The sequence below is a fragment of the Notamacropus eugenii genome, chromosome 1 (genome assembly GCF_028372415.1).
Source record: "Notamacropus eugenii isolate mMacEug1 chromosome 1, mMacEug1.pri_v2, whole genome shotgun sequence".
NCBI lineage: Eukaryota > Metazoa > Chordata > Mammalia > Diprotodontia > Macropodidae > Notamacropus > Notamacropus eugenii.
The window spans coordinates 108484087-108503717 of record NC_092872.1 but is presented as its reverse complement, the minus strand read 5'-3'; the positions used below and the strand labels follow the sequence as shown (position 1 = coordinate 108503717).

At 37.6% G+C, this 19631-nt stretch overlaps 1 protein-coding gene across 3 annotated transcripts in view; it reads left to right on the top strand.

Annotated features, from left to right (window-relative positions):
* Positions 1 to 19631, top strand: part of ROR2 (receptor tyrosine kinase like orphan receptor 2) — a 320282-nt gene that overhangs the window by 257553 nt on the left and 43098 nt on the right. For all 3 annotated transcript variants that reach the window (XR_011967618.1, XM_072611895.1, XM_072611903.1), the window contains exons 3-4: positions 15669 to 15956; positions 17404 to 17434. Coding sequence is in view for 2 of the 3 variants with exons in the window: in XM_072611895.1 (XP_072467996.1) it covers positions 15669 to 15956; positions 17404 to 17434 (319 nt within the window). In the remaining variant the exon portion in view is untranslated. The remainder of the gene's footprint in view (positions 1 to 15668; positions 15957 to 17403; positions 17435 to 19631) is intronic.

The window sequence follows — 19631 nt, the reverse complement described above, 5'->3', positions numbered from 1 at the left end:
TCCAATATTTTTGTAGTGTTATATTTAATAAGGCCTTTTTCCTACCGATTTATCCTGAAAGGTGGATAGACATGATTAACCAGATGATTATCAAACCTTACTCTTAAACTATAACTGGTTACAGACTGAATTCTGAAACTCTTTTCCTTTGAAATTTCTCTTCTTAATTGAAATAAAATCACTGTACTTTAACCACCCAAGCATTGGGTCTAGTTCTGAAATCTTAAAGTTCAATTTATAATTTCACTTATTTAGGACATTTTACGTAAGAGCTGTTTATTGTATGCATTTCATATTATGGGATTCACTATTTCCAGCTAATCCACTGCAAAAGATTTTAAACTGACAGTATATAAAAAGAAGGGATTGAAAACACATGGTGCCCTCCATTTTGATTCCTCCTAAACCTCTTTAACTTTATCTATTGACTTTCAAATCAAGGTACAAAATTTTCATTCTCAATCTTTCTACTTAAAACAAAGTCAGACTTCCACACATCCTCTCAACATGCTTAAATCTTCTGAACCTGACAAAGGTACCCAGAGCAACCCTCCAGGGATTGTTGGGAGGGGCTTGGAGCACATGGGCTCTGTTTGCAGGGGATGTCTCCCATTTGTCCCCAAAACTTATCTACTTTTCATATTTTCCCTCAAACCTTTATCTCTCTTTCTAAATCTTTCAAACTCAGACTACCCAACTTCACATTTCAACCATATTCCAGATTGCAATACTATTATTAATAGAAAACTGCACTGTCTCTTCCTAGTCCCAATATAGGAAGAAGTTTATGGGACAAATCCTTTTTTAAAAGATCCATTAAGATTTTGTTTAATTACAAGCACTTTTAAGAGACATACAGTTGCTTATGCTTCTGTTGAAATTCAGGAGTGGCGTTCTGGTTACTCTAAAACCCTGAAACCCCGTTAACAGATTGCAAAAGACTTGACTGCCTAATTAACAGTTTTCCAAATTAAAAATCATACTTACCCTCCTTTTTTGTCCCACTTCTCTTCACCTTTTAAAATCTGGAAAGAGTTAACTTAATAATTTACAAATCAAGGCAGCTGTATTTCTCTTCATCAAAACTACTTATAAAAACAGCTTTTACATTGTTAATATACATTTTAAACTAATCACTGAAATCCTAAAGTGATTACATTTAAGGTAATGATATAAAAGACCTGATCATAGTGTCTTAAAAGACCAAAAAAAAAAAGCCTTACATTTGCAATTTTAAACACATTGCCCTGATGTCAGATATATGGGCTGTGTGTGGCAAAGACAGTCCTCCAGATTTAATTTAAACATAATCTACAAACTTTAACTTTAGAATTTAATTAAACCTGAATCCATCAAACTTTGGAATAACAAAAAAACTCCCTTAGCTTTCCCTCATCAGCCCTTGTAATCTTCTGGCTACTTGGTCTCGATCTTTATCAGGATAAAGCTGCTGCTTGAGTTTCATCCAAAGGGGGAGGAAGAAACTTGCCATTTTTTACTCAGAGAGAAAAATCTCTTTCCTGATTCCACTTCCCCAACTAACTCCTGAGAGAGTTTCACCCTGCTTTTTCAGTTCCTTTACTTAACAAGCTAATCTTAGAAAACCTCACATGAGACAGAAATAAATTGAGCAGAACCTTAGTGACCCAGAACGAGAAAAGCTGAGATTAAAAGCTACTTTCTTTCCTTGCTTTAATATCTCACTTGTTTCCTCACTTTACCTGACAGCAAGAATTCTTTTGACACACCTCTGCCTGAAAACACTAAGAATAGTGTTGGGCAGTCTTACACACCTCTACACCTTTACTTAGAGGTCCTTTCATATAAGTTTAGTTTTTTGTGGATTAATTGGGTGTGTGTGTGTTTAATTGTGGTTTGCCATATTTTATGTTTTGCCTTGATCTCACTTCCAGATCCTTCTTAATTAGTCAATCAAACCTAACACTCATATCCCTTATGTTGCATGACTGATTTCTCTCTCTCCTTATCTGTTTCATACCCACAGACAATTAATATTTTTGTTGTTTTAAATCTGACTTTATTTTATAAAAAGTTCTTTATAATTATGTTCATATAGTTCCTGGGTTTGTCCTGGCAAGTATACTTACTCTCAGGTATTTTGTTATCTACAGTTATCTCTTCTTTTCACTAACATCACTTTCTATGATACCTTTGAGAGCAGACATGTATATTCCAGTTCCTTTTTTTTTCCCACGAAACAAACCAGCTTGTACTTTGGACATGCAAAGATGTTATCTAGTACTGACAGAAAACACAAATATGTAGCCTATTTTTTTGTAAGTCTTAAAGGAAGGCAGGAAAACCAAGAACAGAGCATTCCAGGCAAGAGGAACAGGAAGTAAAAGGCAGAGCCTTGAGATGGAGTGTCCTGTGCAAGGAACTCCAAATAACTACCTGTAGAGTACAGGGAGTGAGGAGACGGAGAGAGAAAGTGTAAGAAGACTGGAGAGGCACAAAGGACTGGGCTGTGAAAGATTTTAAAGGTTAGTAGATTTTTTATGTGATCCTGGCAATACTAAGGAGCCACTGAGTACAGGTGGTGACATGGTCTAACTCACACTTTAGGAAAATTACTTTGGCAACTGAGTAAGGTATGGAGTAGAGAGATTCGTGGCAGGGATCCCAATCAGAAGACTATGGCAATAGTCTGTATATGAGGTGATGAGAGCTGTACCAGTATGGTGATAATATCAGAGAAGAGTAAGGTGCATATATGAAAAATGCTGCTAAGGTAGTATCAGTAAAACTGGTAATGGGGGAATGAAAGAGCATAGAGTTACGGATGATATCTAGGTTGCAAACTTGAATAACTTGGAGGATTGTGCTATCCTTGACAGTAATAGGAAAATTAGGAAGTTCCTGTCCTCAAGGAGCTTACACTGCAGGATGACATCTAAAAGCAGAATAAGGGTAGGGTAGAATTTGCCTGTGTAGAAGGATGGTGGTAAAAGCCAGAGAGTCAGAAGCACATTTGGCCCTTGGAAAGAGCTCATCACTGGGATGAAGGAACTAGCTTGGCAGAGGGATGTTCCAGGGTGAAAAGGGCCTTGACGCTTAGAGAAGTTCTAATATGAAAACAGAGCTGAATCATAGTGAGACAGTGAGAAAAGGAGCCAAATGTTCTTTAGACCATACACCGTGCCTTCTATCTCATTGTAGATGTAGCATATCCTTTGAGGGAAGGCAGTAAACGACTGGATTAAGTGCCTTCCATCTGCCCCAAATCATTGACTTCTATCTATGCCAGTATGAGGCAATTTCCATATCCTGTTGACAGCCTGATAGCTCATTTGGGATGGGATGAACATCTAGCGTGGAAGAGCAACCTTGCTTTTAATCTCAGTCTGTCCATTTCTAATTATACTACTGAGGGAAGGAATATTGATAGGGAACAGGACTTGTTTCTCCTGTTGGCAGATTTGACTTCCATCCCCTGCTCTACCTTTTTTCTGCTTACTCTTCACCCTTCAAAAAGATGTTGAATAGTGAAACAGGGCCTTCCATCTAACTGTGTCTCCCATTTTGTACTGCACTTGTCTCCAGCCTTAATCTTCCCAGCCTCCTTTGGGAAGAGGAACAATGTCCTCCATTCAAAGATGAACGTTCTCATACCAGCTCATACCCTTCATATCCCAGTGATTCTGAATCCCTATCAGTCATCATCCAAACACCATCACTTGATTTCCTATTACCATCCCTTTCAATCCCACTACTCCAAAATTTCATCCTAAATCCACCCAGCTGTTCCATTGTAACATGTGGAATTCCTGTTCCATAGGTAACAGGTTTCCCTTCAACCTAATCTTTTCTTTCCCACTCTTCCTAGTATTAGCTAATGCCTATGAACTGTACTAAAGCCTGGCTTCTTCCTGATGACAGTCTTCTTGATTACCCTTCACAGTACAGTACCTTCAATTCATTCCTTTGTGCTCACTGGTTGAAGGGAGGGAGTTGTAATACTCCTCGTTCCTCATTGCTGCTTCCAGGTTCTACCTCTACCTCCATCACCTTAGTACCTTCTCCAAATTCATATCTGCCACCTAATATCCTGGTAGCTGTTGTCTTCAGGCCTCCAGGTCATTCACCTTCCTTCCTCAATGATTTCAGTATCTGGCTCATAATTCTTACCTCCTCCCTAATTCCTGTCTTCATACCAGGGGACATCAACACACATATCGATTCTCCCTCAAGTACCCTAACAGTTCAGTTTCTCAACCTATTCACTTCCTTGATCATAATCTTGATCTTACTATGACCTTTCACATTTGAGAATTCTTAAATCCTTTTATCCTACCACAATCTACTGATTTTTCCCTATGCCCTCTACCTTCACATACAAAACCATACTCTTCATTTATGTCATTGAGCTTTCAGTTCTCTCCCAAGTCATCAATTCTGTACTAAGCAATCTCTCTCCTCTTTTCTTCATCTCAGTGAACTTGGAGAATTTGTTCAACTCTGAAACTTTTTATCCATCCTTAAATTTCTAATGGATCCCCCTACCCCACTTTCTCACTTAAGAACCTTACCTCACATTATTCAGAAAAAAAAATGAGGCCATTTGCCATAAGCTCCCTCTTTTCCCTTCTTCCTCATTTTCTATCACTCAGATGCTCTACGATACAATATCCTCCACACCTCTGTTTCTCATGATGCGTGGCCTTCCTCCTTACCATGGCTGACCCCACTAAATGTTCAAGCTATCCCATTCTATCTTATCTCCTTCAAAGTGATTTTCTGAAACATGTCTTCCCCCTAATATAGACCCCAGTAGCTCCCTATCACCTCCATGATCAAATACAAGATCTTCTATTGGTCATCTGAATCCTTTAATAATCTTGCCCCCTCCTACCTTTCCAGTCTTCTTACACCTAAATCCCTGCCATGTACTCAATGATGCAGTGACAATGGCCTCCTGACTGTCCCACAAACAAGACGCTCCATCTCTCTGTTCTGGTTCTTTTCTATGACTGTCCCTTATGCCTGATATACTCTCCCCTCTCCCTTCTGCCTACTGACTTTCTTGGCTTCCTTTAGATCCCAATTGAATGCTTTCTTTTACAGGAAGCCTTCCTCAACCCCTTTTAATTCCAGTGCCTTCCCTCTGTTAATTAATTCCTGTTTAACCTCTATATAACTTAATTCCTATTTATTCTCTATATGTGTGTATGTAAAAATATGCAAATATGTATGTATATACATATATATCTATGTACATAGATATATATGTATTTGCAAATTGTCTTTCTCATTAGATTTGAGCTCCTTGAGAGTAGGGACTGTCTTATGCCTCTTTTTGTATTCTCAGTGCTTATCATGGTGCCTGGCTTAGTAAATGTTTATTGTTTTATTCGTCATGGTGGCTACATCCAAAGAACGAGAAGTATAACTGGGACAGGAATCAAACGAAATTATAAAAATGAATTAATGAAAAAGGAAAGGGAAAAGATGAGTTCTGTTTTATACCAGTCAAATTTGAGATGCCTAGGGGATAGTCATTTTGAGGTTTCCAAAAGGCATTTGGTGATGTTGTACTGGAGTTCACCAAAGAGTCTAGAGAGGGTGGCATATATAGGTCTAGTATCATCTGCATAGAGATGATAATTGGACCTGTAAGGAGCTGATGAGACAACTAAGATAGAAGAGGATAAGAGAAGAGTCAGGACACACTCTTAGGAGAGAGGGATCAGTTGTGTTAAAAGGAACCAGTTGGTCCAGAAGAATGAACTGAAAGATGGAGGGATTCTAGTCAATGATGAGGATGAAAAACCAGATAAGTAAGGCATAGGGAAAGATGGAATGATAACAGATCATGATTAGATAAAGGAATTTTAGAATTCCTGAGCATGGAAATGAAACATTTGTGTATGAAACCCGCAAAATCGAGGACATGTGGACAAAATCAGGGTATGAACATTGTGGAAGCAAAATAGGTATTTTGAAGTCCCCAAGTAGGAGGGCAGGAGTTATAGAAAGAAATATTGTGAGTCAGGCAATAAATTCATTGAACAAATGTCAAATGAGGCTGAAAAGATTGGTTAGGCTTCGGCTGTATAGGGCTTTAAAAACTACAGAGAGAAGTATATATTTTATACTAGAAGCAATAGGGAGCCATTGGATTTGATTGGGTAAAGGAATCACATGGTCAGTTCTGTTTATGGAAATTTGTGGAAAATAACTTCAGCAACAGGATTTAGAATGTTCTGGAGTGGAGAGAGACTTGAGGCAGTGAGATCATCCTTGACATTATTCCCCCACTCTCTACTTCTTTTCCCCAGTTTCTGTCAGTAAGATGGCCTTCTCCTTACCAAAACTAGCATATATCCTTGACCCTAATCCATTCCAATATTCTCCAGCAGAGAGCAGTCACAATTAATCCCCTTCCTAACCTTCAGTCTCTCCTTATGTAAGTGGTTTCTTCCCTAATGCCTTAAAATATGCCCCAGTCTTCTCATCTTTAAAAAAAAAAAAACAACAACAACACTAAATCCTGCCATCTGCTTCATTTGAAATAGCTGATCACTCTTATCTTCTGGATACTCTCTCTCCATTTTCTTTAGTATTACATTCTTCTGTTTCACCCGTCTCAGTAACATATCTGTCCTAGTCTCTTTTGCTGGTTCATTATCCACATCACACCTAACTGCAGATATTTTTCAAGACCTGTCCTAGACACTCGACTTTTTGCTTTTATACGCTCATGATGACCTTATCATCCCCATAGATTTTACTAACATTTCTGTGTATACAACTTGAAGATTTACATATCCAACCCCAGTTTATTCCCTGAACTTCAACATGTTCCCTCATAACCAATTGTCTAGTGGACATTTCAAACTGAATGTCTCAAAGGCATCTTAAACTTAATATGTCCAGCAAAGGGAAAAGGACTTATTTGTACAGAGATATTTATAGCAGCTCACTTTGTGATGGCTAAGAATTAGAAATTGAAGGGATGCCTATTAACTGGGGAATGGCTAAACAAGCTATGATATACAATTGTAATGGAAGATTGTGCTATGAGAAATGACAAGCAGGATGATTTCAGAAAAAAAAACTGAACTTACATGAACTGATGAAAAGAGAAGTGAGCAGAACCCAGAGAATGCTGTACACAGTAATGGCAGTATTGTATAATGAACTGTGAATGACTTAGCTATTTTTAGCAGTGTAGTAATCCAAGGTGATCCCAAAGGACTAATGAATGAAGCCTACTATCACCTCCAGAGAAAGAATTATCTGATGTTGTCTGAATACAGACTGAAGCATGCTATTTTTTCACTTTCCTTCACTTTTTTTAGTCTTCTTGTACAAAATGACTAATACAGAAATGTTTTACATGATCACACATGTATCACCTATATTTGAACGCTTACTGTCTCAGGGAGAGGGTAGCTCAGAACTTTAAAAAAATGTTAAAAAATTATTTTAATGTGTAATTAGGGAAAAATTAAATGTTATATATTTTAAAAAAAAACCAAAAAAATGAACGAACAACTTGCCTTTTCCCCAAACCCACCTCTCTTCCAAAATTTCCTGATTCTATTGAAGTCATAACATTCTTCCAATCTCCCAATTTCCTAATCTTAATATTATTCTCAACCTGTAGCTCATCTTCTCCCTCCATATCTAATTATTCACCAAATCTTGCTGTTTCTACCTCCATGCTTGTATTGCTTTTGACTCTTTACTCATACACCTGCCATGTTAGTTTATCCCCCTCAACACCTGCAACCTGCATTATTACAATAGATTCCTAATTAGTTTCCCTGGCTCCATTCTCCCCAGTTTAGTCCATCCTTTTGCCTGTTGACACCCTGCTGCCATTTTAAAGTATAGATCTATCCCTGTTCCTTACTCATTAAACTCTTGTGGTTCCAGATTGTCTCTAGAATAAAATATCAATTCTTGTTGAACTACTGCTCTCATACTTGGGGGCCTCACAGTTAGACCCCAACTTCTATCTTTCCACCCTCACTGGTCATCACTGCTTGCACACTCAGTGATCCAGCTATATACACTGCCATGTCCATTCCTTTGATTATCCCCCATAGCTGTAAAACACTCCCTTCTCACCTCCGCCACAAAGAATCCCCTCTATGATCATGTTCAGGCTCAAGAACCACCTTTTATATGAAGTATTTCCAAATTCCCTCAACTGCTAGTGACCTTTCTTTCAAAACACCTTGTATTTGAAGACTTTGTATTTACTTATAATTGGTCTCTTTATATTCTATATATTCTCATGTTTGTATCATACAGCATATACTCTGTATTGACTCTGTAAATGTTGTCTCTCTTGTTAGAATATAAGCCCTTGCAGGTAGAGAAGAGGGGAGGGGAATGGAAAGGAATAGCATTTATATAGTGCCTAGGATGTGCTAGTTACTATGTTAAACATTTTTTATAAGTATTATCTCATTGGATCCTCACAAAACCACTATAGATGCTATTATTATTGTTTCCGTTTTGCATTTGAGGAAACTGAGGTAAACAATAATGCTAAGTGATTTGTCCAGGCTCACACAGCTAGGAAATCAAAGGCTGGATTTGAATTCAGGTTTTCTTGATCTGGCCAGGTCTAGTGCTCTATCCACTGCACCACCTAGCTGCATTTATTGTATCTTCAGCACTTAGCACACTGCCTAACACACAAGTACTTAATAAATATTTGTTAATTGAATGCTAGACTCTCGGATGCACTAGGGGTTCAAGGCTTACTTTGTTTACCCATAGAACGGAGCTAATGGACACTAGATAAAATCCCATTAATTCATTAGATCTGCACACTTTCAGACTTCAAACTGGAACTAATTCAGACTGGTCTCATGCTTTAAGTTTTTAATTGGAATGAAATAAGACACACCATCTATCTAAAAATGCAAAATGATAGCCATTGCATGAAAATTATACATACCAAAGATATAGCATTAATTCAACTTTTCTCTGGCTTCCCTATCTGCTGACTGGCTTTTTTACTTAGGCCATCAAGGAAACTATAGTTATTAGCACATTAAGCCTTATTCCCTGATCAGATTTGGTCGTGATTTCAGACCTTTCAGGAAAACAAAAACCTTCCTTACCTTCCATTTTTGTAACCTTTTCCATAACCTGATTTTTCTACCTCTCCTTGGTGATATATAGGGATGGTCCCACTAACTACCTTGAAATTATCCCCAAGCCTCCTTCCCCTAATTGGGAATCTGATATTTTCTTACCTGACCAAAACCTCCTGCCATTCCACCACTGCTTAAACTTTATTTTTCCTACACCTGTGTTTTTTGCCTTCATCAATAATACCTCCATTCCCCGCTTATTTCAATACATTCTCAGTCCATTTCCTTCTGCCCTGATGTCATTTTCCTCCTTCTCCAACCTCAACACCATCTCAACCATCTCAACCCTAGTGTTCTCTGCTTCTTGAATTCCTTGCTTCTTCATACTATTGTCACTCAACCTATCTAAAATTCATCTCATTTTCTTTTCTCCAAAACCACCTCCTCTTCAAAACTTTCCTATTTCTATCGAAAGTATCATCATCCCTCCAGTGTCTCAGCTTTGTAATTATCTCCATAGAGGCATTATCCTTGGTTCATCATTTTCACTCACCCTACATGTCCATCCAATCAGTTACCATTTCTGCCTTCTCAACATCTCTCATATCTCTTTCCTTCTTTCCCCTGACATGGCTATCACCTTATTAAGGCCCTCATCATCTCTTGCTTAGATTATTGCAAAAGTCTCTTGATGAGTATTCCTATCAAAATCTCTCCCACCCTATACACTGCTGCCAAAGTAGATTTCTTTAAGCAAAGATCTGACTATGTGACTTCCTTCCTCAACCAATGCCAGTGGCTTCCTTTTGCCTCTAGGATAAAGTATAAACTCCTTGGTTTAGCTTTTAAAGTTTTGTACAATCTGGTCCCAACCAATCTTTCCAGTCATATTGGATATTACATTCCTTTCTTCATTCTGAGATCCAGCCAAACTGACCTTTCTCTTTGTTCTTCCCTCTGGAAACTCATCTGCATTTTCTTTGCCTTTGCCCTGGTGTAGCGCCAATCCAATATTTGCAGCAGCTACAGTGGCCATGAATATGTCAGCCCAGTTCTGAATCACAAAATACAACAGACTCTCCATGTGGAAGACAAAACCAAAACATTTATTCAGACACCACTGAGCCAAATGCATCATAATCTATACACAATAACAATGCAGATAACAATACCATCCCCAAGCCTTCCCCCTGCTAGACTTCCCACAAACCAGCTCCCTTAAACAAATCACAAACAAGCTCTTTCACTCGCATTAGACAGCTGCCTGCTTGTTTACATTTTTCCTAGCTCGGACTAGACTGTAACTTCCTCTCAGCTCTGCCTCTTTCTGTTCCACCCATTCAGCAAACTCCTCCCACCATGGGCTCCATGTGCCACAGGCAGGTCATATGGACCCTTTAATGAATGGGAAAAAGCTTCCCATTTATATTACCATTACAACTGGTTGTCCTTCATCCCTAGAATGCACTTCTTTTTTCTGTCTCATAGAGTCCCTCTCTTCCTTTTAAGACTGAGCTCAAACACCATTTTCTGCGTGAAGAATTTTCTGATCTGTCCAATTATTGACGCTCTCCCCTCTGCCCCACGTTACCTTATATTTAAGTATGTGGTCTATATTTACATGTATTAATTTGTTATTTATGTTATATATTTTTTAACAAGCTCCTCCCTTTCCCATTAGTATATAAGTTCCCTATAGGTAAGAGTTGTTTCATTCTTTGTACTTCTGTTCCCCAGTGCTTAGCACATAATAGATTGATTGCTTATAGAGAGTAGAGAAATGAATGGCACATTTGCTGTCCTCAAGTAAGAGATAAGACATTTATTTATATTTTGATATGTTAAAATGTGATATTTATGGGGAAACTACAAAGGAGCAATAGGTGATCACTTCCTTAGGGGAAAGAAAAGGAAAAGCTTCATAAAAAGGTATCTGTGGAGCCAGGCCTTGGAAGATGATTCCCTCTTTCAAAAGGGATGTGTGTGTGTGTGTGTGTGTGTGTGTGTGTGTGTGTGTGTGTGTGTGTATGTATGTGCATAGCAAGGTTGGGGAAGGTTAGAACAATTAAAATATAGGGACAAACATAAACAAAGCTGTAGAAAGACTGGAAAACATCAGTGGTTTCAAGGGAACAAAAATCATTATGTTCTGAGCATTGGGTATCTAAAAAGGTGACACTAGAAGTAATAGACTCCTGAGGGAAGAAACTTGTTGGTAGAAAATACTGTGACTTAAGTTGGAAGGGCCCTCAAACCAAAAGCTATTCCTATTATAATATACTTCACAGGTGACCATCCAAACTCTACTTCAAGACTTCCAAAGTGGAGGGACCCTCCAATCTCATTATAGAATGTTCTATTTTAGTATAGCTTTAATTTTTAGAAAGGTTTTCCTGACATTAAGTCTAAACTGACCGTTTTACAACTTCTGTCTATTGTTCCTGGTTATACCCTCTAAGGCCAAATAGAACAAGTCGAATCCTTCTTTCATATGATAGCCTTTCAAATACCTGAAAACAACCATCATGTAGTTCCCTCCATTCCCCATCCGTCAAGTCTTCTCCAGGATAAAAAATATCATTTCCTTTAACTATTTCTCATATGACATTGACTCAAGGCCTTTCACCATCCTTATTGCCCTCCCATGGACACTATTCAGTCTACCAAAGTCCTTCTTTAAAACCATAGTGTCCAGAACTGAACACAGTGCTCCAGATGAGGCGTAAGTAGGGTAGAATATATTTTGGCTCTACCATTTCCCCATTTATAGAAATCATCTTCTTTATGCATCCCAACTGCATGAGCTCTTTTGTCTGTTGCATAACACTGCTGATCATGTTAGGTTTGTAGTTCACTAAAACCCCTAGACCTTTTTTGCAAAAGAGCTGTTGTCAAACCATACCTCCTTCCTCCCCCATCTTATACTGTGAAGTTGTGGGAGGGAGTTGTACCCAACTATAATATTTTCTAGTTATCCCTATCCACATCATAGGTGAAAACTATTAAATAATACAGGGAAAAGTATGGCTTGATAGAGTGTTGGGCCTTGAGTTAGAAAGATCTGAGTTCAAATCTGTCTTCAAACATTTAGTAGCTTTGTGATCCTGAGCAAGTCACTTAACCTCTGTTTCCTCATCTGTAAAATAGGGATAATAATTTATAACACCTACCCCTCAGTGTTGTAGTTGTGAGAATCAAATAAGAAAGTGTTTGAAAAGTGCTTATCATAGTAACTGCCACATAGTAGGTACTTGATAAATTCTTATTCCCCTCCACTTCCTCTGCTCCACTGAAGACACTTGCCACATTGACATTGAATCATTTAATGGTGGCTCTGAGTCTGGTCATTCAAGCAGCTCTGAATCCATCTGATTTTATTACTGTCAATCTTAGCTGCTAGGAGGTACAGTGGATAGAGCAGGAGGTCTGGAGTTAAGAAGACCTGAGTTCAAATAGACCTCAGACACTTACTAGCTATGTGATGCTGAGCAAGTCACTTAACCCTGTTTGCCTCAGTTTCCTCATCTGTAAAATGAGCTAGCGAAGGAAATGGCAAACCACTTCAGTGTCCTTGCCAAGAAAAACCTTAAATAGGGTCATGAAGAGTTGGACATGACTGAAACAACCAAGTGACAACATAAATTCATATCTCTCCATCCTCTTTCTGCACAATTATGATTGAGAATAACTTTATCCAAAGCTTTGCTAAAATCTAAGTAAACAGTGCCCAGAGTATTTATCTCATTTAATGATGTATTAATCAAAAAAAAAAAAAGGAAATGAGGCTTCCTGGAGTGACTTCTTTTTGATGAAGCTGTGATGGCTTTGTAATTACCATGTCCCTATCTAGATGTTTGCCAATGTTTTCTAGAATTTTGCTGGAAATTTAAATCAAGCTCTCTTGCCTAGTTTCCAAACTCTATTCTCGTTGCTTTTTTTTGAAAGTCTCAACCTGCAATCTTGTGGTACCTCTCTCATTTCCCATAATCTTTCAAATAGCACTTACAGTGATTTAACAAACATATGTCAGTTCTGTCAGTATCTGAGCATGTACTAATTCTTGGCCAAGTGACCTGATGTTTGTTTACTGTCTCCTTACTTATCTTGGGTATCAACTCCACGTTAGGAGTTTGTGTTCTCTCATTTCCAGAATAAAGATCGTACTCTTTTGCAAAAGTATCAAAGAAACATATTAACACAGTACTCTGCTTTTTGAACACAAGTCTGCCAGAAACAATTTTTACTAATTCATCCTTATTCTGATCCAAGCATTGTTCTTTATAGAAATATCCAAACAGAAAAAATTCCATTGGACATGTTTTTCTAATACGAGATATTTCTAAATAACATTTATCGGAATCTTAAGCAAGGGAAATTTAATAATACGATAAAACATTTTATTGATTGTGTTATGTTGTTATTTGTGTTATTGATTGCATTAACCCAATTTAAGGTTAACGTTCCACTTCATCTCACAATAGAGTAATAATCACATAATCTTTCAGGAGCGCTCCCTGGAGAATCCTCCTAAAACCACTCAATTCTTTTTTAGCTGCTCTCCTCAAGGGCTCACGCCTACCAGCTCACTATTGACCTGAAATAATCAGAGACCTCCTACTTTCGATCAATACTTAATTTCTGCAGGAAGGGTCAATAGCCTTTAAGTGGGTAATTACTCCAGTGTCAATTCTTAACCTTTTTTGTGTCCTGTACCCTTTTGGCAGTCTGGTTAAGCCTATGGATCCCTTCTCATAATAATGTTTTTAAATTCATAAAAATACATGTAAAAAGAAATTCAAAGGAAAGAAACTATATTGAAATATAGTTATCAAAATATTTAAGAAATAAATTTACACTCCTATGGTTAAGAACCATTGCTCTAAAAATCTTCTGGGGCTTGGGGAAAGCGATGATCTTACCAAAACATGAGGTATTTCTGACTTTGTATCTAGTATTTATTCTTTTCCCCCTTAATCACTGACAAGTAACTTCTCTTTTAAGTTAATTAAATTCAAATTTGTCACTCAGTCAGGATTCTGGTTGATATTATTTACTGTCCGTTTTCTCTCCTTAGCCTTTCCCTCCCCCGATAATCACCATATTTCTTCAATGAGTTCAGTGCCTGACTCACATTCTTGGCCACCCCAACTACTGCCTTCATTATAGGGCCGTTCACCATACATTTTGATATTCCCGTAAATCGGTTCCTCTATGTGATTCTCATGAACTGTACTTCCATCCCATTTCAGCTAAGCGCAGAGATAATCCCATGACACTTAAACTGAGACTGTTACCTCATATTTCACTGAAAAAGTTGAGACCATCACCAAGATTTCCTTTTCCCTTCCTCCTCACCTCACTTTACTTAGATATATTCCTCCATTATCTCCTCCTTTGTCTTTTCTCCTATGGTGAGATGACATTTCCCCTTGACAAAGCAAAACCTTCTATGTACACCTTATATCCTATTTTGTTCTACTTTCTCCACCACATTGTACTTCTTCATCAATATTTTCAGTCATTTTCAGTGTTTCCAAAGGAGAACAGAGGAAAATGGAAATGCTAATTCTGATTTATATAAAGTGTGTGACCTGTCAGTATAAATTCTCTTTTTTAAAAAAATTATAGTAGTTTTTCTGCCCAAATGTCTGCCTAAAAAGGAGGTAAACTACCTATCTCTCTAACTCATATTCCAATAAATCTTTGAAGCTTCTAGTGTACCAAATTATGATTCAATGATAAACTATAAATAACTTCTTCCATCTCAGAATAGTAGCTTATGGGCAATAAAAGAGGTAATCTCAAGCAAAAGGAGCACCAGGATGATCAGAGACGGGACAGCCGGAGCAGAGAACTCCACTGAGAAAGCTCTAGGGTAGTCACAAAACCCTTGGGTAGAAGCCCGGGGAGTAGCGACTAGAGAAAAAAACTAAAAAAATTTTGCCCTGCGAACCTGGGGTAATGGGGAGGGGAGAGAATTCTGGAGGGAGACAAGGTTGTGAGTCCTAGAGGAAGCCAGGGAAACCAGGAGTCAGAGGTAAGAAAAAAGAGCCTTTCACCCTGGAAGGCAAAAGAGACATTTGATGACAATTTCAAAAAGGCAGGTTTGAGCCTGATGCCAGGAAACCCTTCCTAGCAATTCCAAGTACGCTCAGAATGAGTGGGCAATTGCCTCCAGTGATCTCAAGCAGAGATGACTACTTCTAAGGTATATTGAAGTCAGGGTTCGCTTTCAGGAAAGAGTTGTTGATTAGATGGCCTTGGAGGTCCATACCAACTCTGAAATTCTGTGATTCAATTACAAGGTCAGGCCCTTCTGTGATTTTACAATGACATTTATTTCACTAAATGAATTTTTTTCCCTGGGTTCTAATTTGCCCATAAAAATATAATCAGCTAAGATTAAGCAACAAGTAAATTATCCTAAATTATCTTAGTAGTGTTGATGTTTTGTCTGGTTAAGATTAGAAATAATATTTACATACATAACTTAGGAAAATAAAAGAAAAACTGATATCTTCCTTCACAGTGCTTCTTTGGGTTTGCTTTCCTTATTGAAGTTTGATTTTTCTTAACCCTTATACTTTATAGGCTACTTTCTGAATTTTTTGGAACCAGTAAACAATATCACCATAGTCCAGGGCCAGACAGCGATTCTCTACTGCAAAGTGGCCGGAAATCCATCTCCAAACATCAGATGGTTAAAGAATGATGCACCTGTGGTTCCAGAGCCACGTAGGATCATCATCAGGAAAACAGACTATGGTTCTCGTTTAAGAATACAAGATCTGGATACCACAGACACGGGGTACTACCAGTGTGTGGCTACCAATGGAATGAAGACCATCACAGCAACTGGTGTCCTTTTTGTGAGACTTGGTGAGTCACTATGCCAAAAACATATTATGTTTTCAGAGTCTACCCTCTCAAGTATTTACTGTATATAATTGAGATATTAAATTACTATTTAAAAGTAAACACACACACACAATTCAACAAAAAAAACAAGCCAATAAAGTAATTCCTTCATATTATTTTGAACTCATATGCAGCCATTAGTAATAAAAGAGAGTAGTGGTCTATAACAATATAGTTTAAGGAGAATAACCATTGTACTTTGTTCTTGTCCATAATAGAAAGGTAATGTTTCATTGTTTCTAGTATTCTTTTAAATGCTGACCAGGGTAGCTAGGTGGTGCAGTGGATAGAGCACCAGTGTAGGAGTCAGGAGGACCTGAGTTCAAATCTCACCTCAGACACTTGACACTCACTAGCTGTGTGACCTTGGGCAAGTCACTTAGCCCCAATTGCCTCATCCTGGGTCATCTCCAGTCATCCTGATGAATATCTGGTCACTGGATTCAGATGGCTCTGGAGCAGAAGTGAGGCTGGTGACCTGCACAGCCCTCCCTCACTCAAAACAAACTCAAGTGCAAGTCATGTCATCATTTCTCTGATGGCCTGGTCTTCTTCAGCAATGAAGGATGAACACACAATTCCATGGGTGAGATACTCTTGCGTGAGAATATACTGACACATTGTGCTTAGCATTTTGACTTAGTTGATGAAACCAAGATTTCTTTGCCAGTTATTTGCTTCTGCTGTTATTATTTTATTATTTTTATTATTTTATCTTCATTTGTGATGTGGCAAGTATTATTAGCCTTAGAATACTTAGTAGTCATGCAGAGTTAAATTGTTTGATGTATTTGGGAAGCATCAGAGAGAGAAAGAAAGAGAGTAAAAGAGAGAATGATATGACCTTCTATTTACTTTTCCTGAAAGGTAAAGTGAATTAAATGTTAAGAGGGAATTAAACAGTATATCATTCAATTTAGGCAGGATCACTGAAAATACCTATGCCATTTAATTGGTCCCTAAAGTAAGAACTTAGTAAAAGAAAAGTCATTAAAGTGTATATAAAGTGTACATAACAAAAATTTCTCCAAAATTAAAGTCATGCAAGTTTCATCCAGACCAGAACCAGTATATCATAATGGATAGGCAATCAACCTCCAAGCTCCAGTTCAGGTCTGCCATGTGATGGTTACTTAACCTTTCAGTGTTTCTAGGAAATTCTTTGACCATAAACTATAAATAAATCCTTCTACCTATATCAGTAAAGGAACTTTCCTTACTTGCTTTTAAGAGTGTATTTTTCAGTATGACTAGTATATAATTAGGAGTAAGGAATCCAAAGTCTTTGACTTGAGACAAATTTTCTGTAAAACAAAAGCCACAAATTCTAGCCTTGTATCATTGATTCTCAATTTTTATAGTATTAGTAATGGATTGTTAATAACTTTTGTTTACTTTATCTCTTTAGGTCCAACACACAGCCCAAATCATAATTTTCAGTAAGTATTTTTTCTGTACAAGTCATTGTGAACTTTACTGTAATAGAATTCACACCACACATACAAGAAACACTGTTTGCAGTCCCTACATTTTTTGCCAAAAATATTTAGCTTGATTGTAATTTCTTGGAATGAAAAGAGTGTGTTCTGAAAACGACAAGATTGTGGTTACTTTTTGATCAACAGAGATCTTTTTGGAAACTTAAATTTCATAACGGTGAAATGATATAAAATTGTGATGTATAAATTATGACACTATAGAGGAGACAAGGCAAAACCGAAGGTAATGAATGTCTGGGATGGATTGCCTAGGTCACCATAATCATTTCACTAATATTTCCAGAAATTAAAAAGAAAATAATTGCTACAGAAAGTCAGTTTAGAAGAAAATAACTTCTGAGGTTGAAATGTAAAGACATGTAACAAAGCAACTATATCATGATTGTTTGTTACAGATTTTTTCATTAATTTACTTACCAAGTTAGATTAGTAACCAAAATAATACATCTTATCTTCTAGAATACATTTCAGTGTATCTTTTATTTTTTTTCTGGGTAATTAGTAATCAATTTATTAATGAAGTTAATTGGCAATCAAGAAATTTATGGTCAGTGGTTATAGACAGTCTCAAAATTATAAATAATGCTTTTTTTGCAGTGCATTTTTATTTTTTTCAAATAACTTTTTTTTAAATTTTAATTTATTTAACTTTTAACATTCATTTTCACAAAATTCTGGGTTCCAAATTTTCTCTCCATTAGTCCCCTCCCCCACCCCAAAACACCGAGCATTCTAATTACCCCTATCACCAATCTGCCCTCTCTTCTATCATCCCTCCCTTCCCTTGTCCCCATCTTCTCTTTTGTCCTGTAGGGCCAGATAGCTTTCTATACCCCTTTACCTGTATTTCTTATTTCCTAGTAGCAAGAACAGTACTCAACAGTTGTTCCTAAAACTTTGAGTTCCAACTTCTCTTCCTCCCTCCCTCCCCACCCATTCCCTTTGGAAGGCAAGCAATTCCATATAGGCCATATCTGTGTAGTTTTGCAAATGACTTCCATAATAGTTCTGTTGTATAAGACTAACTATATTTCTCTCCATCCTATCCTGCCCCTCATTGCTTCTATTCTCTCTTTTGATGCTGTCCCTCTCCAAGAGTGTTGACTTCAAATTGCTCCCACTTCCCACTGCCCTCCCTTCCATCCTCCCCCCCCATCCTGCTTATTCCCTTCTCCCCCACTTTCCTGTATTGTAAGATAGGTTTTCATACCAAAATGAGTGTGCATTTTATTCCTTCCTTTAGTCGAATGTGATGAGAGTAAACTTCATGTTTTTCTCTCACCTCCCTTCTTTTTCCCCCCACTAAAAAGTCTTTTGCTTGCCTCTTTTATGAAAGATAACTTGCCCCATTCCATTTCTCCATTTTTCCTCCCAATATGTTTGTCTCACTGCTTAATTTCATTTTTTTAAGATATGATCCCATCCTATTCAATTCACTCTGTGCTGTCTGTGTGTGTGTGTGTGTGTGTGTGTGTGTGTGTGTGTGTGTGTGTGTGTAATCCCACCAACTACCCAGATACTGAAAAAAGTTTCAAGTGTTACAAATATTTTCTTTCCATGTAGGAATGTAAACAGTTCAACTTTAGTAAGTCCCTTATGACTTCTCTTTGCTGTTTACATTTTCATGCTTCTCTTGATTCTTGTGTTTGAAAGTCAAATTTTCTTTTCAGCTCTGGTCTTTTCATCAAGAATGCTTGAAAGTCCCCAATTTCATTGAAAAACCATTTTTTCCCCTGAAGTATTATACTCAGTTTTGCTGGGTAGGTGATTCTTGGTTTTAGTCCTAGTTCCTTTGATTTCTGGAATATCAAATTCTACACCCTTTGATCCCTTAATGTAGAAGCTGCTAGATCTTGTGTTATCCTGATTGTATTTCCACAATACTTGAATTGTTTCTTTCCAGCTGCTTACAATGTTTTCTCCTTGACCAGGGAACTCTGGAATTTGGCGACAAAGTTCCTAGGAGTTTCTCTTTTTGGATTTCTTTCAGGCAGTGATCTGTGGATTCCTTGAATACTTATTTTGCCCTCTGGTTCTAGAATCTCAGGGCGGTTTTCCTTGATAATTTCATGAAAGATGATGTCTAGGCTCTTTTTTTGATCATGGCTTCCAGGTAGTCCCATAATTTTTCAATTGT